This window comes from Rhincodon typus, chromosome 32 (genome assembly GCF_021869965.1).
Source record: "Rhincodon typus isolate 14 chromosome 32, sRhiTyp1.1, whole genome shotgun sequence".
Taxonomy (NCBI): Eukaryota; Metazoa; Chordata; class Chondrichthyes; order Orectolobiformes; family Rhincodontidae; genus Rhincodon; species Rhincodon typus.
In genome coordinates, this window is record NC_063363.1 from 35,599,192 (window position 1) to 35,620,313 (window position 21,122).

Genomic DNA, 21,122 nt, shown 5'->3' on the forward strand with positions numbered 1-21,122 from the left:
CAAATGGCCTTCTCCTGCTCCTATCTTGCATGTTTCTATGTAATGAGAGGTTATCGCATGGAAACCTACAAAATGCTCATAAAGATAGTCAGGGCAGATGCAGATAAGATACTTCCTGACTGGGGAGTCTTGAATCAGGTGGCACAATTTAAAAACAAGGCCGTTGCCATTTAGGACCAAGGTGAGGATGCTCAGGGGTTATGAATCTTTGGAATTCTCCAAAGAGCTCGGTATTTGAGTATGTTTAAAGTACAAATTGATAGATTTCTGATTACCAACTGCGTTACAGGTTATGGGATAGTGGGAATAAAAGGCATTGAAGTGTTCAATGAGCCAAGATCATTCTAAATTCTGTAGCAAGCTCAACAAGCTTAATGAGCTTTTTAACTTTCCCTAAAAACTCATCAGTGTGAATGTTGTCTAGGTCTTGCTACATATGGACACAGGCTGCTACAGTATCTGTGGAGTCATGAATAGTGCTGAATATTGTGTAAACATCTGCAAGACTTATGATATAAGGATGAGCATTGATGAAGCTGCTGAAGTTGTTCAGACATAGGTCACTATGCCAAGAAACTCCTACAGTGATGTCATAATCATCTTCCTTTGTGCTAAGTATGACTCCAGTTGGTGGAGAGTTTTTCCCAATTTCCACTGACTCAGTTTTGCTGAGTTCCATGATGTCCAGAGCAATCATTCTCACCTTACTGTCAACAACACCTTCCATCATTTTAATAATGACAGCAAGTAGACTGACAGGGCAGTAACTGGCTGAGTGGGTTTTGTCCTGCGTTTTGTGCACAGGACATACTTTGGCAATTTACTACATTGTCGGGTAGAAACCTGCTAGTGTTACAGCAGTACCAGGACAGTTGGGCTAGGGTGTTTCTTCATTCTAGACCAAAGGTCATCAGTACCATTGTTGAAATGTTGTCAGGGCCACTGAATTTGCGGTATCCAGTATCTTCAACTATTTCTTAATATCACATGAAGTGAATCAAATTGGCTAAGTTCGGCATTTGTGACGCTGAGGATCTCAGTAGAAGGCCAAAATCAGTCACCCATAGGCACTTTATGGCTGAAAATGGCTGCAAGTGCTTTAGTTTTTTTTCCTTTACACTGATATGTTGGGGTCTTCTGTCACAGAGGGTGGAGATACTTGTGCATCCTCTTCCACCCGTACAATTCATTTTAATGCTGCAAATCCAACCATAGTTAACTAAGGAAGTTATGGAAAGCAAAAAATTGAAAGAAAATGCAGCATGTGGCAAAGACTAGTGGTAAATCAGAAAATTAGGAATATTTTAAAAGCCAAAAGATAATAAAAACAGGGAACAATTAACTATGGGGTAAACCAGCAAGTAACGTAAACTGGACACTAAGAGGTTCTTTAAATATATGAAAAGAAATGAGGTCAAATCAAACACAGGCCCTTTAGTGAATGAGGCTGAGAAAATAACAATGGAAAACTAGGAAATGACAAAGGAGTTGATTAAATACTTTTCATCAGTCTAACAAAAACAGATGGTCAGGCAAATGGTGAAAATGCTGGAGGGTGATATAGACAGGTTAAGAGATTGGGCAAAAATTTGGTGGATGGAATGTAATGAAGAGAAAATCTGATTATGCACAGGAACTGAGTATCAAGCATACAATTCCAGTGCACTCTTCTGGTTTCAGGTAGTGAAGTGGGGCTAGATGGCATCTCTGGGAAGTATGGAGCACTAAATCAGTTACTCAGATTTGGAACAGAAGAAGTACAAAGCTGACTGCTGCATCCCAAAAATCCAACCTCTGAAAATGTATTTCCCTTCAGGAGAGGTGTTACACACTTGGCAACTGAAATAAATGCTATTTTCAATCAAATGGATTTTGAGAAATAAGCTCACATGCTAAAAGTAATGAATAACAGCCATTAAAGAAGGTCCCAGATTCGATTAGCTTGCAATAATCATTAACAGGTTGGTCATTAGAAGAAACTGCAATATCTTGAGTTGGACATTACGGGTTGACATCCAGAACCCTATATATAGTCACAACATCTCTGTCCATTCTTACTTTTGTGATTTTGTTGGGACTGTTGGTTGCTGGTGTGATCCGTATTCCTCTTACTGGGGACTGAACTCCAATGATGAACATTATAAATCAACTGAGGTATAACATTTGATTATTGACCTTCCTGCCTTGTATCCAGAGATCTGTGCTCTATGTATGACTGAGAAAGACATAGGTAGGTCAGGATCAATCACAACTAGAAAGCCACCTGATCATTAAAGTACCTGCTGATGCTCATTATTGAAGAATGAGCATTTGGCTAAGGTATTCGAAGGTTGCAAATATCTTGGACCTGTACCCCAATATTAGAGGAGAAATTGCAGGGAAAATTTAGTCTCCAGATGATACTTTCATTTTCTGTAATTGATACAACTTTTAATGTATTCACAAAAGTCTGGATCAGTTACATGCACTATTTCACACAATCAACCTAATTTCTCATGCTCCATACATCTCAAAAGGTATGCCATCCTTTTATATTCTACAAAGTGCTGTAAATCAATCTGAGCCATAACCATAGCTTCAAGGCCAAAACTCAATCATCAAGTGAAACCCAGTCATAAATGCGTATTCAACAGTAAACATACTTCACTTCTGCACACCTGGCCAAGTGAAGCTCTATCCTTTCAAAGTTACAGAATCACAGAATATGATGCATCACGCCCTATGACAGAAGGTGAAAACTTGCTCAACAGATTATTCTAAATCTCTTCAATTGCAAGCGTGCACCTGTGATGTATTGGAACTTCTGAGAAGAAACTCACCTTTTTGCATAATTAGAAGAGGGAGTTGTATTTCTATATTACCTTTCATAATCTAAAGCGATCCCCAAACAATTGAGTATCTTTGAAGTACAGCCATAGTTGCAATGAAGGAAATCCCCTTCTCTGCTTGGAATGGTGTCCTAGAATTCTTTGTAGCCAGATGAGAAAGTAAGTTCGGCCTCAGTTTAACACCTTAACTGAAAGTCAGTGCAGTATTCCCTGTGTCACTGTAAGGGTTTAACCAATAATCAAAGGATCCTATGAGAATCTCAAATACAATGAGCTTTGCTTAATGTTTAATTCACAGATGAAAGAAATAATATGCTGCACCCAAATATTCTGAAATATGTTAAAAGCAGTACCAAGTTAACTCTGGTTTACCAAAGGCACTTTAATATCTACACCTCACCTACCTTATAGTACTGACCAACTGGAGTGAATGAGAAACATACAAAAATGTAATACAGGTTTTAAAACAGTCCAATAACATGGCCATGATTCAGAATTACACTTGCACACTGACAAAGACACTGAGCACATCAGAGGATCACCTACATCCCAAGATAATTCAACACTGAATCGAAATGTTCACATGGGGAGGATAATTATAATTACTAAATACTAAGCCCAAAATTCCACCATCAACTCAAAATCAGAGTAATGCTGCTATCTCATGTACAATACTCAAATGTGTGGTTCAAATAGTCAGTGTAGGTCTATAATCAGTCAGCCTTAAGTTTAAAAGAGTGAAACTTGCCATTTTAGATTCTTAATTTAATCTAAGGCAAAACAGCCTCTCAACATCAATCCTGCTAAACCCGAAGGTTTAATGATATCACTCTTCTTCTTCTGAACTCCAGAAAAGTATAGGCCAGCTCCAGTGTCCCTTTAAGCACAGGATTTAATCTAGTGAACCTTTGCTGCACCCCCTCTAAGGCAATTATTTCCTTTCTTTGGTAAGGAGACCAAAGCTATAAAGACTTCAATTGATCCTTACGCCCAGACGGTATTCCTACATGAATAACTTGCCATTAATCCTTGCTGAAAAGCACGTGTCTTCACAAGTGCTGGGTGATGACAGGTGAAATTTGCCTGCAATACATTTTCCACTCTGAATCTCCTGTTGGCACTTAACATCTTGGCTCATTCAGTGAGATCATAGCAAGTTAACTCAGTACGAGCTCTTGGGAAAGTAAAGGGGTTAAAACATAACAGGTTTTAAAGAAAAGGATATTTTTAAAAATCATCCCATAAACACCACCCACCCAATTCCAGCTCATTGTTGCAACCATGTTTGTACACAATCAATGTTTATCAGAAAAATAATACCACAATGCACATATCATACACCCTTGACTCCTGTAATCTCCAGAGATTACAGGTCTAACCTGTTTATCTTTCCACATAAGGCAAACTGCTCTTTAGTCTGATAAAACTTCAATGAACTACTTCCAACAAATTAATAGCCTTCCATAAATTTGGTGACCAATCCAGTACAGAGTGCTCCAGATGTGTCTCACCAATGTCTCGAATATCTGAAGTATAATCTCTCTACTCTTGTATTTAATTCTCCTGGCAATAAAACACACTATAATAGCTTTCCTGATTACTTTCGAGACCTGCACAGTGACCTTCTGCAATTCATGCACTAGGACATCCAAATCTCCCTGCATCTCAAACTCTGCAACCTCTCGTTTAGATAACATGTTTTTTCATTTGTTCTGCCAAAATAGAGGATTTCACATTTTCCCACGTTATACTTTAATTGCCAGATCTTTGCCCATTCACTTAAACTATCCCTTTGTAGACTCCAGTCTTCTTCACAATTCACCTACCTTTGTATTATCAGCAAATTTAGTGACGGTTCATTCAGTCCATTCAACCAAATCATTTATCAAAAGAGTTGAGGCCCCAGCACTAATCCCTGTGGTACACTACTCATGACAACCTGTCAGTCTGAAAGAGACAGTTATTCCTACAACAACAAAAACAAAGTTGCTGGAAAAGCTCAGCAGGTCTGCCAGCATTTGTGAAGGAAAAACCAGAGTTAACATTTCAGGTTTGGTGACACTTCCTCAGAACAGGAAGGGTCTGTTCTGAGGAAGGGTCACCAGACCCGAAATATTAACTCTGTTTATCCTTCACAGATGCTGGCAGACCTGCTTTGTTTTTGTTTTGGATTTATGGTATCCTCAGTTCTTTTGGTTTTTAATTTATTCCTACAACTCCGCTTCTCATTAACCAGCCAATCTTCAATCCATGCCAATATATTACATCCAACACAATCAGCTATTATTTTACTTCAAAACCTTTAATGTGGCACCTTAGCAAATGCCTTTGGAAAGCTAAGTACAATACATCCACTGGTTCCCAGCCCAAAGGACATCTTCAAAACCTTCAATAAATTAGTTAAACCTGACTCCCTATCGCAGGCAGCCATGGGAGGCAAGGGAGGAAACCGCAGCAACCCTGGCCCAAACTTTTAAGTCCTCTCTGGCTACAGGGGAGTTGCCAAAGGACTAAAAGACAGCTAATATGATTCCACTTTCCAAGATGGTAGTAGAGATAAATCAAGGAATGACAGTCCCTTGAGTCTCACATCAATGGTAGGGAACCTCTTGGAAAAAGGTTTGAAGAGGAGAATTAATTTCTATTTGGAGAAGCAAGGTTTGATCAGGGATAGTCAGTTTGGCTTTGTCAGAGGGATATCATGCCTAACAAATCTGGTTGAATCTTTCTGAAGAGGTGACTAAGTGTGTAGATGAAGGTCGTACAGTTGGTTTAGTTTATATGGATTTCAGCAAATCCTTTAACAAGGTCTCACATTGGAGACTGATAAAGAAGGTAAAAGCACATGGGATCCAGGGAAACTTGGCAATCTGAATCCAACATTGGCATAGTGGCAGGAGACAGAGGGTGGTGATAGAAGGTTGTTTGTGTGACTGGAGGCCTGTGTCCACTGGTGTACCACAGGGATCGGTACTGGCTCCCTTATTGTTCTTTTATACACAATGTAGCTGAGCTAGTCTGCAGATGACAGAAAGATTGGCCAGGTGGCTGACAGTGAGGAAGACTGTCTTCAGTTACAGGAAGATATAAACATTGGTCGATGGAATTTAACCCTGATTAAGTGTGAGATGATGTACCTTGAAGAAGTAACAAGTACTCAGTGAATGGCAGGTCACTAAGAAGCTGAGAGGGACAGTGGGATCTTAGGATGTTTGTCCACAAATACCTGGAAGGTGACATTGCGGGTTATAGGGTAGTTTAGTAGCATATGGAATTCTCATCTTTATCAGTTGGGGCATAGATTATAAAAGCAGGTTATCTTGTAGCTGTACAGGACACTGGTTTATCCACAGGTGGAGTATTGCACGGTTCTGGTCACCAAACTATGGAAAGGATGTAATTGTAGTGGAGGGTGTGCAGAGAAAATTCATCAGGATGTTGACTATGATGTGGATTTTTAACTTTGAAGAGAGACTGAATAGGCTTAGGTTGTTTTCTTTGTAGCAGAGAAGGTAGAGCGGGGTCTTGATAAAAGTGTTTAAAATTAAGCAAACACAATGAATAAAAAGCATTTGTGCCCTTTAGTTGACAGGTCAACCACAAGGGGGCAGGGGGGGTTTAAGATGGAATTTGAACAAAAAAAACTTTTATCAGAGGCTGGTCAAGGTCTGGAATGCACTGCCTGGGAGGGTGGCTGCAGCTGAACCCTCAGATCCTTTAAAAAGAACTTGGATGAGCACTTGAAATGTCTCAACATTAAAGGCCATGGACCAAATATGGGCCATGGGCCTAGTGCAGATTTAGTACAGCTTTGCCTCTACACACTCAATGGGCTGAAGGGCCTCTTCAGTACTGTATAATTCTACGAAAACCATGGTACCTCAGCCCAATCACCTTGACTTATCCAAGTGCCCTGTTATAATGTCTTTAATAATGTTATAAGAGGGCACTTAGACAAGTCCAAGGTAATCAGGCAGAGCCAACACACATCATCAATCCAGAAGCAATACCAACATTACATGTCGGACACACTAACATTTTTATGAAGATGATTTCATATAATGGTCAACAAAGCTCCCCTCCTCAGAGCAGTAAAACGTTGTACAAGGATTGATCCAAATTAAGTTTTAAAATAACCAAAATCTCAGGTCTGACAGAATACCGAATTCCAGGCAGTAATAAAAAGTCCCTAATTGCTATCAATTGTCCCTCAATTCACGGATGATGTCTGCTCAGGTTCTTCCATGGCTCTTCATGTGTTTCAACAGGTCAATTCCAAACTCTCAGATCTTTGGGCACATGGAGCAGGAGGTGCCACATGATTGTGCAATCTGGAGTGCAGAATTTGCTTGATACCTTTCCTTCTCTGCCTCATCATTAAGGTGCTTAGACTCCGTGTGATATAGTTTGATGGACAATTTGTGACAGCTCCCTGTCCCCACTTGCCTTTTATGCATTTGTCTTTGAGTATCAGCCTTAAGCTGCTGGGATTCTGCTTTTGTGATCTGTGACCTTGGTTTGTTCTACAGGCAATGAAGACTGCTTGTTTATGTCCCAGAAGGTCATATTTCTGCATTGCTTTTGTCAAACCACTTCTGGATGATGACAATGCACAAATCCAATGCATCTAGTGTCTATAATTTATAGTATTCTAGTGCTACCAAGTGTCTAGTAAGGACTTTGTTTGAGCCATTGCTCTGAAATGGAGTTGTGTGTGAGAAGGCTTTCCAAGTTGGTTGCGAGATGCTTGAAGAATTTTTCCGCTTTGGTTTAGGTGCTTTATGGCTGAGGCATTGGTCTACTTCCTCTTGACCTTTTAGTTCTTGTAATGTCTTGATGCTGAGTGGACATTCATGACCGAAAAACAAGTCAATGAGCTGCCCAGCAAGCATCAGCGCCCATATTAAGTGGTCAGATCAAGCCTATCCTGCTGTTTTGAGTCTTCAAAACCCAAGCGAAAAGGATCTGAGACATTCTAAGTATCAATCCAGCAGTAAGTCTATGAAAGCCACAAAATCTCTCATACAGAGATGAAGGGGCACTGTAAGTTTCAAGTATTCCTTCGTAATGAACTAATCCACTGCATAAAACTAAATACTTCAATATCTCTCCAGATGTCCTTTCTGAGACAGAGAGAGAGAAAGAGAAAGGGAAAGAGAACAAGTCATAACTCAAGGATTCTTTACAGGTTTCCACATTTACCAAGGACATAATAAAGAATGTCTAAAGGTATTTATTTTAAGACTGTCAAAGCTACAAATGTGATTTTGCTTCAACTTTGCAGCACCCACTACAGATACCCGAACATCATAACAGGTGTTAATGGCCAATATTTGCACTGCAGTATTTGAAATAAGCATTGGCCCATGGATTGTCAAATTCCCTGCTACTTTTTTTTTTTAAAAAGAAAGATCTCAAATTAGCTTGAACTGGACTTTGGAATGATCCAAAAATGGGAAAAAGTGTGATACAAATCAAAATCAATTCCTTCTAGGAATTCCAATGGACTTCTGCTGGATGGTGCGGAGAAATATGAAACAACCTCTAGCAAATAATGTTTGCCTCCAGTTTATGAAAATAATTTACTAAAGTTGGGATGATGTCAGAAAGACAACCAGCAAGACGAAGACAGAAATGCATTTATTTGGCAACTTTTCTAACCTCATGGTATCTCTATCAATGAAGCACTTTTGAAGTGTAATTACTGCCGTAATACAAGAAAGAAAGCAGCCAATTAGCTCCAACAAACAGCAATGACACAATGGGTAGATTATCTGACTCAGTGATGTTGCTACATATTCAGATGAATATTTTCCAGTGCAACCACCTCCTCTTCAAATATTGGTATGGACCTTTTTATGTCCAAGAGGATGAGTTTTAATGTCATGTCCAAAAGCAGTCTGTCATGATGTACTCGTTCAGTGTCAGTTTGGATTTGTAGGTTCAAGTCCCAGAGTGGAATTTGAGCTTGGAGTGGTCTGATTCAGAGGCAGTGTTACCAATGGCTTCTATAATGCTATAACAACTTCAAGTTGTTCAGAAGGCAGAGTGGAAGATTTCACTCCAGACTCAATGATGAATTCTGAGATGGAAGCTGGAACAATTTCTACTCGCACCATCGGTGCCATGCAATTGAAAGTCACAAAAAACACAAAACCAAAAACTACTCCAGGACTCCTAGCTAAAGAACAACAAAGCCAAGTTACAGGTAAAGCTCTCTTCACGTTGGCTCTTAAATACACCTCGTCAAGAATACACACCACTGCAGCAGTGTGACATTATTATCGCGTTCACTAGCAACCTCCCAGATTTGAGTGACAATGCCAATTCACTGCAGCAAAATTACTGCATAATTTTGCACTAGAGATTTGTGGCACCCACTGAAAAGTCTGTGTTCCATGATCTGAGCTGGATTTGGCAGCATAGAATAGAGAACACAAGCTAGTTTTTATTATAGGAACTTTATTAGTATGGCACAATACCGAGCTACCTGAACCTCTGAGGATAAGAGTGGGAGGAGGGGACAGCAGAAGAGGTAGGGAGAAATTGAGAACAACTGGTAACTAGAAGTACATCTGAAGCATACAGGAAATTGTTTGGTAGTATACAAGTATACAAACATGACTAAAATTTCCATCAGTGCATCAGACAGCCACTTGCAAATGCAGCAACCAATAATGCAAGCAACATCAAATATTACAAGCAATCTCTCTTGGAAAGAAAACAAATTTCAGACAATCATGTATAATGCACATAAAAATAACTGACAGTAACGACAGCTCTTGCGTGCAATTAAAAGAGAGCAAAACCTGACAGCAGATTTATAGTTCCACTAACACTATAATGTTAGCAAAGATCTTAACATAGATTTGTACCAAATGTTTAAGCAGGATTCTCCCTCAGAAAGCCAGCTTTTCATTACCAAACTGCAGACAGAAGCTACACAGCAAAGGCAAGCAGGCAAGATTTTACATCCCACAATAAACGATTGAAGTGAGTACTCGGAAGTACAGAGGAAGTGATTCAAATAAAGGCAGTGTGTTTATTCCCCGTGGGAGTCATCATAGTATAATCATTTAAATAAACTTGGGTTAATAGCTACATTTTATTGTGTTAGTGCATTCTAATAGAACCTTAATGTGTTAAAGAATTTGCAGCACGGTTTCAATGATTTCCTCTGCCACCCAGAATATAATCTATTCATTACATCCCAGCCTGCTGCAGCACAGCACTCTTCCACAAGCCTTTTCTTCTCTAGCCCCTATTACAAACAGAAAAACTAGGTCCTCGTACCAGATCTTGTACCTCACTACTACGAACGGTTCAAGAAATATAACCAACCTTTTTAAAGGCATCACAGGCTGCAGCTATGAAGACTGTCAGAATATGCCTCTGTTAGCTGCAGACAGCTTACAGGGTGCTCTCTCAACATTGATCAATCAAGTGAGTGGGCGAAACTATGGCAGATGAATTTCAACGCAAATGTGAAGTCATCCACTTCAGGCCAATAAAGGAAAGATCTAAGTATTATCTAAAGAGTGAAAAGCTTGGATTGGTGAAAATCTAAACAGACTAAAATGTACACATTAAAATGCAATAGGTACCAATTACTATCAAAAATGTTAATACAATGTTCTCTTTTTTCAACCAGAGGGCCACAAGATAAAGCGGATTTTTTGTTACAGCTACACAAAGCTTTAGTTAAAACCATAGGTGGAACTACCTGCAGGGAGCAGAGTTGTGTGCACAGCAGCTTGCAAACTGTCTTTGATAAACTGCAGTGCAAATTCACCAAAACATGACCTAATCCTTGGAGTCCAGGTAATGTGGAAGGATTACACAATTTAAATTTGGGGTTCCTGAAAGAAATTTCCTTCTTATTGATGCAGTAGTCTAGGACAAGCAACATAACCTTAGAATCACATCCATATTCAGGAAAGAAACTAGGAAACACTTCTTCACTAGAAGGGCAGTGGAAATGTGAAACACTCCATTTGCCTGCAAAATCTTATTAACATCCATTGAATTGTTTGGCTCTCCTTTTCAGAATATATTCCTTGTCCCTTAGAGCAATGAAGAAGTGCTTTGCTTTACCTATGCTATCAATTCATCGCAAAATCCGAATCAATTCACCCCATATTCTTCTTTATCCGATTCTCAATCATTGTAGAGCATCATGGAAACAATTAGCTGGAAGTCAACAAGATGCACAACGGGTCCATCTGGGTTTGTTAAAAGGAGGACAAGGACAGATAATGAAACGTCACCACAATCTGACAAAAGGAATCTACCAGGAAATACTACATCACATCTAACAGTTTCTACATTTAATTCAGATTTCACAATATTAATTAAGTGTACTAAAAATCGTTTACACTATTTGCTCTGCGTTATTAATGAAACTTGCATTGTGAAGTAAAGAAATAATGAACTTTGATTTTCAGTTCTGTAAAGGTGTGACATTTTTTGAGGTATGAATGTCATTTTGGATGTCAACTCAAATCAGCATTTACAAGAAGTCATTGCTCAGGGATTTGATGGCTTGAGTTTTATGACCACAGAGAGAAGAGCCAGAAGCAGGTTCATTAACTATGGGAAAAAGCTCCACAACAGCAGAGGTGATATATTTGGAGCCTGCCAATAAGTCAGGGCTGGGGAAAAGTCCGGAGGTGCTTAAAAATCAGTGAGAAGAAAGTTCCTGAAGCAGAAGATTGAGAAGTGCCAGAGAAGAAGACACCCTACAAAGCTGCTGAAGACAAGTTCAGGAAACCCATGCTAAATGAGAGTTAGCAATTTGATTTAAGGGTATGGGGAGGCACATGCATTTGATGTAATTTTCTTCAGCTAATGTACAGAAATCTTCCAAAAATAGATTGATTGCAGCTAATGCCAGTTGAGCAAGAAGCTTTAGCATGAAGATAGGGGTGACTATGGTTAAAAGGAATGAATACTTTTGATATCTGTAATGAGGTCATTCTAATAAAAATCGGTATCTAATGTCATTGAGTCTGTTTTCTGTTTTGTGTAATAAACATTTGTTAAAAAATATTGACAGCCTCTTGTGAATATATTCAGTGACTGACCTCCAAAGTAAATAATAAAAAAAAATTCTGAATTATCAAGCCAGATTTCACACTGGGATTTGACTTGTCCAGCGTTACCATTAGCTGGGATCATGACATCAGGCATCTGGAAGCTACAATGGAGCTCAGTACTTCAGAATGGTAAGGGGAATATACCAGAGATTCACATGCTGGGGATCATTATTCAGTAATAACTCCAGTAATAATTCCACAGGTAAAGTGTTAAGCGAAGATAAGATCAGGAAGGGACAGAAACGTGTTGCATTGTAAAATCTCCCACAGTACGCCAGCACAGTATGCAGCCGAGAGACAAAGTATGGTCACTTCACAAACTACAATGAACACCATACTCTTGAACCGTGCCCACAGCAAGTTGATCAGTAGAGAAAAGACAAAATTCCTTGTTCAGCTCATTAGAAAGTTTTCTAGACAGCATTATTAGGGATTGAAAACTTACAACTACTCATCTCTGAGGCAGGAATTAAGTACCTTCATTTATATTGAGCCACTCATGTCCTTGAAACAACCCAAAATACATTGCAACAGTTACTTCTAAAATCTAGTAGTGACACAACAACTAATTATCACAGTATCCCAAACAACGAGATTGCTCATTTTGGTAGCAGTGGTAGTGGGGCAACATGGAGGCTCAGTGTTTAGCATTGCCACCTCAACGCCAGGGACCCAGGTTCAATTCCAGCCTAGGCAACTGTCTGTGTGGAGTTTGCACATTTTCCGTGTTTGCGTGGGCTTCCTCCAGGTGCTCTGGTTTCCTCCCACAGGCCAAAAAATATGCAGGTTAGGTGGATTAGTCATGCTAAATTGCCCATAGTGTCCAGGGATGTGTAGGGTAGGTGGATTAGCCATGGGAAATGCAGGGTTACAGGGATGCAGGATAGGGGAATGAATCTGGGTGGGATGCTCTTCAGACAGTTAGCGTGACTTGTTGGGCTGAATGGCCTGTTTCCACACTGTAGGGATTCTATTATTGATGCATTAGATTGGACCTGGAGAGTATCACTACTCTTCGAAAAGTACTGCCACCTAATCTTTTACGTCCAGCTGAGATAGGATCTGAAATTAATATCTCATTTGGAAGTCAGCATCTCCATTGTGAAGAAACCCTTAATTGAAGAAAACCCCACACTGAAAAGTTAATTTAATCATGGCTTCAAGTGTGACAGTGTAACTTGAAAAGCAACATTCACCAAGATGAGGCTAACATTAGGACTTTTACTGTTACTTTCTGGAATATTTATCCCAGTGCGTGCTACTCTATCTCATTTTTCTGAGGCTGGGGCCCCAGCAGTACCAAACAATCTGAGGTGGCAAACACATAAGTATGAATCATGTCAAGTTCAGTTGTGGATTTCCCATATATGACTCATCACAATTAAAAATACCAGACTGGGGGTAATCCCAGGTCCCTTGTAGAATCTAATAGGTTAGGATGCATTTTAATCAATAGCTAATTAACTTTTCTTAATATTAAATAGTAGGTTTTGTGCACTAATTAAAACTCTGTCTTGATCTAAAAGAAGTTCAACTTGCATAACCACCTACATAAAAGAGTAACTGATCTCATCAATGGCTACATGTGTTTTGAGTCATTGAGAAATAGATTTAATTCAATTTACAACTTTAATACATTTCAAAGCATTTCCAATGTCAATGCTGGTCTTTGTGCTTATAAACATGCAATATTTTCCAGTTCATAGCAGAAAGAGCTCTTCTTATTCATCAGTGTCCCAGTGTTTTAATCCAATTTATATAGTGTGTTTCATTAATGTCCCAGAGTGCAATTTCCCACATTGCCTCAAATAGCCCAATGCCTTGCTGCACCATTTAACATGCACGGAAATTAACAGACTTTTGTACTATAATAAGTATAAAGATGATGATTGTTCGGTCCATCAGTGCAATGATAGGTCCTGGGACTGAAGAATTCAACCCAGCAAATGTGGTTGGCAAATGGAGATTGGAGTTTACACCAGACAAACAAAATACCTCTGTTCCATTAAATGGCCTAAAAGTCTACAGGTATTAAAATGACAATTCGCTACTGTTGCCCCAGCTATGTGCTTGCCTGATTGCTCCGTTTTTCCCATAATCCCTTTTCTGAAACTGTACATCTGAAACTGTTCAGCTAGATGAGCTTAGCATCCCCAATGCAAAAAGGTTTAAATTTAGCCAGCAGCAACATCAGCAGTTTTGTTGAACTAGCTGACTGACTAATCTTAAGGATTATCCATACCTACCATCTTAAGGATGGTAGGCGCCCATCAGAAGGCTATAACCTCAAGCCACAATTCAGATACTTAAGATCATCATCTTAGGTAATAGTAAAAGGAGAAGAGTCATAGAGTCATAAAGCACAGCAACAGATCCTTCAGTCCAGCTCATACATGCCAACCAAGCTTCCCAAGCTAAATTAGTCCCACTTGCCTGTGTTTGGCCCACATCCCTCTAAACCTTTCTTACTCATGCACTTATCCAAATGTCTGTTAAATGTTGTAACTATACTGGCATTTATCAATTCCTCTGGCATCTCGCTCCAAATATGCACCACCCTCTATGCGAAAATGTTGCCCCTCAGGTCCCTTTTAAATCTTACTCTTCTCACCCTAAAAATAGACCCACTAATTTTGAACTCCCCCACCCTAGGGGGAAACAAATGCCATTCACCTTATCTATGCCCTCATTTTATAAACCTCTAGAAGATCACCCCTTCCCCTCCTATGCGCCAACAAAAAACATCCCAGCCTATCCAGTCTCCCCTTATGACTCAAATCCTCCAGTTCTGGCAACATTCTGATACATCTTTTCTGAGCTCTATCCATTTTAATTTTATCCATCCTGGAGCTGGTAATAGCGAGGATCATATTTATCCCTTAATTAACTGAAGTACACATTTATCATGTTGCTGTTCGTGCAACTCACTGGTGTTCAAATTGGTTATCATCAGCAATTACACAAAGTACACTACGAGATCACCTTGGGATACGCACTGATTGTGGAAGTTGCAGCATAAATTTAAGTCTTTGTGTAAACACAGTATCCTATTGGATGAAAAAGGAAACTTATGTAAAACAGAATAACCATAAGACCACAAGACACAGGAGCAGAATTAGATCCTTTAGCCCATCAAGTCTGGTCTGCCATTCAATCATGGCAGGTATGTTGCTCAACCCCATTTTCCTGCCTTGACCCTGGAACTCTTGGTTCCCTTACCAATCAAGAATTTATATGTCTTAAATATATTCAATAATGGAATGGAACAGAAGACACCTAATATGGGCAGTTATTAAACAGAATATAACAAAATATGTACACAATTTCCAAAGGCCAAACGTACACAGTCAAATGGGAAAAAAAAGGGGACAACAGAGCATTGAAGGTCAGGGTTGATATTCAACACATAGCTATCAAAAGAATATCCTGTATAAGCAATCTTTACATTATTTTCCAGCTATATAAAAGATACATTGGATGAAGTTACAAAAGAAACCACTTTTATTCTGATATTGAAAGCTACAGGGAATCCTGGCCTTCTGCTTGCCTCCTGATTACTGCTGCCAATCCCCACACAGTGTATTCCTCAACAGCATTCTGCTAGCTACAAATATTTAATAAGGCTTTACATTCAAACCTGAAACAAGCCTCCTAGCAGAAGCAAAAAACAGCTTCAAAAGGAATTTCCCACAATTCTTGAATAACAAGATACTAAACTAATCTATGAATCACAGATAAAGAAGATAGAGAGAGAGAAAGGCTGGCAGTGAGATCAGACAGCAATCTGGCATAGCACGTTGCCAGCAGAGGTTCTGTTTAAAGGACAACTCTAAATCTTATTATCACTAATAGATTTCATACAGCGTTCTTTGAAATGAAATGTGCCACATAAATACCGCGAGTGATTCATTCTATTACAGACTGTACCTCAATGGCCTGGAGTTCAGACATCGCACTGTTGTATTTTCCAGCTACCTGTCCATAATCAATCAAATATCAGCCATCCTTCTCAGCTGTCACCAGCACCGGAGTCTCTTCTGTTGCAGGCTGAACTTGATGGCACTGTGGGTGATTTCAAGTGGAGATTATGATCCCAATTCTAAACCATCAGCACCTTCTTCCAAATCTAGACAATTTCCCTGTGACACCTCTACTTCCACAAAGTCAAAAACCCCATTGAAACCATCACATCTTTGAGAAGGGAGGTCTAAAGCACAGCCCTAGGATCCAAGTGTAAACTAACTGCCTTTAGCCAGAAGCCAATCACAGAACAGCTTTTACCAGTCATCATCCCTCAAATTCAGAACACTGCAGACAAACGTAGGCAAAAATTCAAATTCAAAAGGCAAATATCAGTTGGCCAGGTCCAATGAGGATGGTAGGAGATGTAAAAGAACACGGAGAGATCACAGATCAACTTCTACTTGTATAAAAGACTAACACTACCGGGCCTTCTTTTAGAACTAATTACAGCTTATTCAATTAAATGACAGTGGCACTTTCATCACTTGTCTGTGACAGTAGGATCTCACGAAATAGATTTATAAACACTTGCATTTAAATTGCATCTCTCATCCTCAAGAGATCTGAATTGTTTAATTGACAATAAGTTATTTTGAAGCGTAGTCACAGCTGTTGTTCGAGATATTAAAGAATAGGTGGAAAAGCCCATTTGACAAGAGTTGAATTATAAACCAGTCATTATTTAACTGATGGCTGAACAGGCTTGAGGAACTGAATATCCAAAAAGTCTTTGTTCAGCTTTGCCCCCCTATATGTATAGCTTTTTGATTGTCTCCAAACCATTTGCAATATGGTTTCAATAGAATCTGGAGGTTAAAGCTAAAACTATAAAACGTTAAAAAGTGCAATTTTGTATTAGGTACAGCTGTTACCTGAGGAAAGCCAATTGCTTATATCGAACATTCTATTGCCATATCCAACATGTGTGATTATTTTCATTTGAAATCCATTGGTGACTTGGTTAACAGTGTGGGTAGCACTTAGGTCCTTTTCTTTTTAGAACTTCGATTGAATGCTTAATGTTCATAGACAGAGCTTGAAAGGAATAATGTTTCCAATCGCACACATCTGGTGCAGATTCAATTTGTCGCCAGACTGGAGTATAATGACAGGATATTAAGCTCACAGTCCACAGCTTTCCGTCCAGACTTCTCCCCAACACTTACTCTTGAACTCACGCTAGAATGGTGGTTTCCATAAACTGAACAAGTCCCCTAGGGACCACAGGCAGTAACTCATTCACTACCATATAAGGAAGAAGTCCACATTGAACAATTAATCCCTCGTGACAGAACACTACTCTCTGAATAATACATGAAGTACTGATTACATTCTCCAGTCACTTCTGTATTTAGCACTTTTTTATTTATTTCAAAAAAACCTTGTATTTTTTCTAGTCGCTTGTGGGATGTGGGCATCACTGGCTGGCCAGCATTTCTTGCCCATCCCTAGCTGCCCTTGAGAAGGTGGTGGTGAGCTGCTTTCATGAACCGCTGTGGTCCTCCTGCTGTAAGTTGACCCCACAATGCTATTCGGGGAGGAATTCCAGGATTTTGACCCAGCGACAGTGAAATAACAATGATATATTTCCAAGTCAGGGTGGTGAGTGGCTTGGAGGGGAACTTTGAAGTGGTGGTGTTCTAATATGTCTAATGCCCTTGTCCTTCTAGATGGAGGTAGTCGTGGGTTTGGAAGGTGCTGTCTGAGGATCCTTGGTGAATTTCTGCAGTGCATCTTGTAGATCGTACACACTGCTACCACTGAACGTCGGTGGTGGAGGGAGTGGATGCTTATGGATATAGTGCTAATTAAGCGGGCTGCTTTGTCCTAGATGGTGTCAAGCTTCTTGTGTGTGTTGTTGGGGCAGCACCCATCCAGGCAAGTGGGGGAGTATTCCATCACACACCTGACTTGTGCCTTGTATATGGGAGCATTCTTTTGTTCCCTCATGAGCACCAAATTGGAGGATTACAGAGAACAAATTTTGCACACCCCTCCAGCTTGCTTTACTTTGCAAGTACTCCTTGGTGATGACTTTACGAATTATAAACTCTCTCTGGCGTGTTAGATATTACCAAATTTTAACTTCTGTCAACTGATGGGTATACCAGAGATTTTTCACAGACTAAAACTTGTAGAAGAACAAGGGTGGCAGCTGCATGGGAACACCCCCCCAACCATCTGCAAGTTCTCCAAGTTGCTCACCATCTTGACATGGAAATATATCGCTGTTCCTTCACTGTCACAGGCCAAAATCCTGGAATGCCCTCCCTAAGGGAATTGTGGGTCAAACTACAGCACATGCACTGCAGTAGTTCAAGAAGTCAGCTCAACACCATCTTCTCGAGGACAATCAGGGACAGGCAACAAATGCTGGCCAGCCAGTGATGCCACATCCCACGAGTAAATAAAAATAATTTTCAAAAAAGGGGCAAAAATGGCTGCCATGAACACCTGACCACAGATTGCAATAAATCCATTTGTATTGGAATTACCATTTTATGTAAAGACATCAAAACCAGGCAACTAAGTCAGTATCATGAAATTTGCATCACATTTGAATGATAATATCATACAGAGATTATAAGTTTGCCTGCAAATGTAGCTTGCAAATTTCAAACAAATCACAGTTCAGTAATGTCTTTTGAGCAACTTAGAAAAGGAAAACGAATTTTAAACAAGATCTGAGGACCCCCCCCGCTCTGTTTTTCTCAGCCTGTCAGGAGATAACACTCAGTGAAAAAGAAAATTGGGAACGCAACGTATTAATCAAGAACTTTGTCATTGCTGTGGATTCCAGTAAACAATGAAACAGCTGACTTTTCAGGTTAAAATTCTAAAACCAAGGACTCTTTAAACTGCAAAGCTTACAAAGACATAGGAAATCTGAACCACAAAGGGAATTAAGAGCTCTAGTTCAGGGTTCTCTTAAGGTTAACATGCAAGCTTACTTGGCAGGTAGGAAGGTAAATGCAATGTTTGCATTCATTACCAAGAGGGCCAGAATACAACAGAGATGTACTGCTGAGGCTCTGGTCAGATTGCATTCACAATATTGTGAGCAGTTTTGGGCCCCGTATCTAAGGAAGGATATGCCAGCATTGGAGGGAGTCCAGAGGAGGTTCACAAGAATGATTAAGGGCTTGTCATAAGAGAAGCGCAGTTGACGACTCGAACGGTGCTCGATAAGGTTTAGAAAAATGAGGGATTTCATTGAATCTTACAAAATACTGAGGGGCCTGGATAGAGTGAACATGAAGATCTTTCCACGAGTAGGAGAGATGAGGACCCAACAGCACAGCCTCAAAGTGAAGGGACAACACTTTAGAAATGAGATGAGGAGGAATTTCATCAGCCAGAGGGTGGAGAATCTATGGAAATCATTGCCACTGAAGGCTGTGGAGGTCAAGTCATTGAGTATCTTTAAGACAGAGGTAGATAGGGTCTTGATTTGTAAGGGAATCGGGGTTTTTGGGAGAAGGTAGGAGAAAGAAGTTGAAAAACATATCAGCCATGATTGAATGACGGAGAAGACTCGGTGGGCCGTATGGCCTAATTCTGCTCCTTTTTCTTATGGTATTATGTCTATCTCTATCAGATACACTTTCTTTTAAACTTGTTATCCATGTTTGCTTACGTTTGATGTGTTAATAATTTTTCTCAGTGTTATTACGTAATAAAATCCATTTTTCTTCCACGCAAAAGCCTTATAATTGGCTCCTTTATTTTGATATAGTAAACTAGGTTTTCAATTGACGTGACATAGCTGAAAACAAATAAAGAAATTTGTTGCAACCAACCGTGAGAAGGTTAAAAAGAGGCTGTAACAAGTGTTAAGAATCATTATGTTTTGAGATTTCCCAGACACATGATCTGATCATGGCTTTCTGCAAATATTTAACTAGAGACAGAGACAGAGACAACCATTGAAAGGTCTGTTTTTTCATTAAAAGAAAGATTCCTCTAAAAACCGCAGACATCCTTGTGTCTTCAATTTTCTGGTTTGCTCAGCCCTTTTATGTGTGGGCTCTTTAAGTGGCTCTTAGGGTTATTCATCATCAAGTACCACCGAGAAGCTGCTGAGAACAAAAAGGTATGGAACGTTTTACCTAGCAACTCGTGTTTAAATACTGCCTCCCATGTAATACAACAGCCCAATGCAGTGCACACGATCATTATCAAAAATGTGACACTGAGCCTCATGGTCAAGAATTGCTCCATATCATAAAACCAATGCAGCTAGATTTAGCTCCTCAATCAGGTTTATTTACAACTCTAAGTTACGAAAGATCCAGCAAAATATTGAAGGGGCTCTAACCAGCATTCTATGTAATTTTTATTATTGTGATCCCAGGAGGGACTGTTAACATGTAAAAATAAATCTGATCACTTCATTTAACCAGTAGAACAATGTTGCTAGATTTCACTTCTCTCAAAACAAAACACAAACTTTATTGTGAAAAAAGGATTGAAACAAAACAAACCACAATTGACTTAACAAAATGATTCATAACTACATTTGTCATACGTTCAAGTTTACTTCTTACTTGGTCCAATAATTCCCTTCTAAGAACTTTAATATTGATGTTTACTTACTTGTGTAGGTTAAGTACGCCATATATATCACTAGTGAATTGTGCTCAACTCCAGTTATTCTTAGAGAGGTAAACTTTCATTTGCTTTCTCAATCGTGGATGCTCAGTCCCTCGTTCTAGCTTCTTTATTATTGCTTCCAAGCTAATTTAGTTTATACTTTCTTTTGCATAAGACAATATGATGCCCATTGCAGGTTCTCCGACTAGCTTTACACTCGATAATCTTTCATTTTCTGTTCCTAAGAAGATTCACATGGATGTTAAACTTCGCCCAACTTCCACGTATGTTAAGAGCTGCAAAGTACATATGTCATTTCCAACTAATTTTTTCCCTTCATCAACACCTAAAGAAACCAGAGTCTTCTAAAGCTCTATCCATCTCCCTGATGGTATCGCCCACTCTGGGTTAACGTCAAACCCGACCTTTGGGGTGATTATGCTTCATTTAGAATTTCTCTAGCTAAGTAAGTCCATTTGCTGTTTAATAGTTTAATGAAACAATTATGACTCTATTGAATGAACATAGGTAAATATTTTAACTGCCATTTCTTTAGGTATTCTGGCTGCAGCTCAGCTCTTTA

At 39.5% G+C, this 21,122-nt stretch overlaps 1 protein-coding gene across 5 annotated transcripts in view; it reads right to left on the bottom strand.

Annotated features, from left to right (window-relative positions):
• The window catches only part of LOC109917665 (rho GTPase-activating protein 32-like), a 488,544-nt gene that overhangs the window by 407,421 nt on the left and 60,001 nt on the right, over positions 1 to 21,122 (bottom strand). The window contains exon 2 of one of the 5 annotated variants that reach the window (XM_048615492.1): positions 15,851 to 15,985. The exons of 3 other annotated variants lie outside the window; for them this stretch is intronic. Coding sequence is in view for 1 of the 2 variants with exons in the window: in XM_048615488.1 (XP_048471445.1) it covers positions 15,846 to 15,874 (29 nt within the window). In the remaining variant the exon portion in view is untranslated. Of the gene's footprint in view, positions 1 to 15,845; positions 15,986 to 21,122 lie in introns of all 5 variants that reach the window. One more of the 5 variants, XM_048615488.1, reaches the window with a different exon arrangement.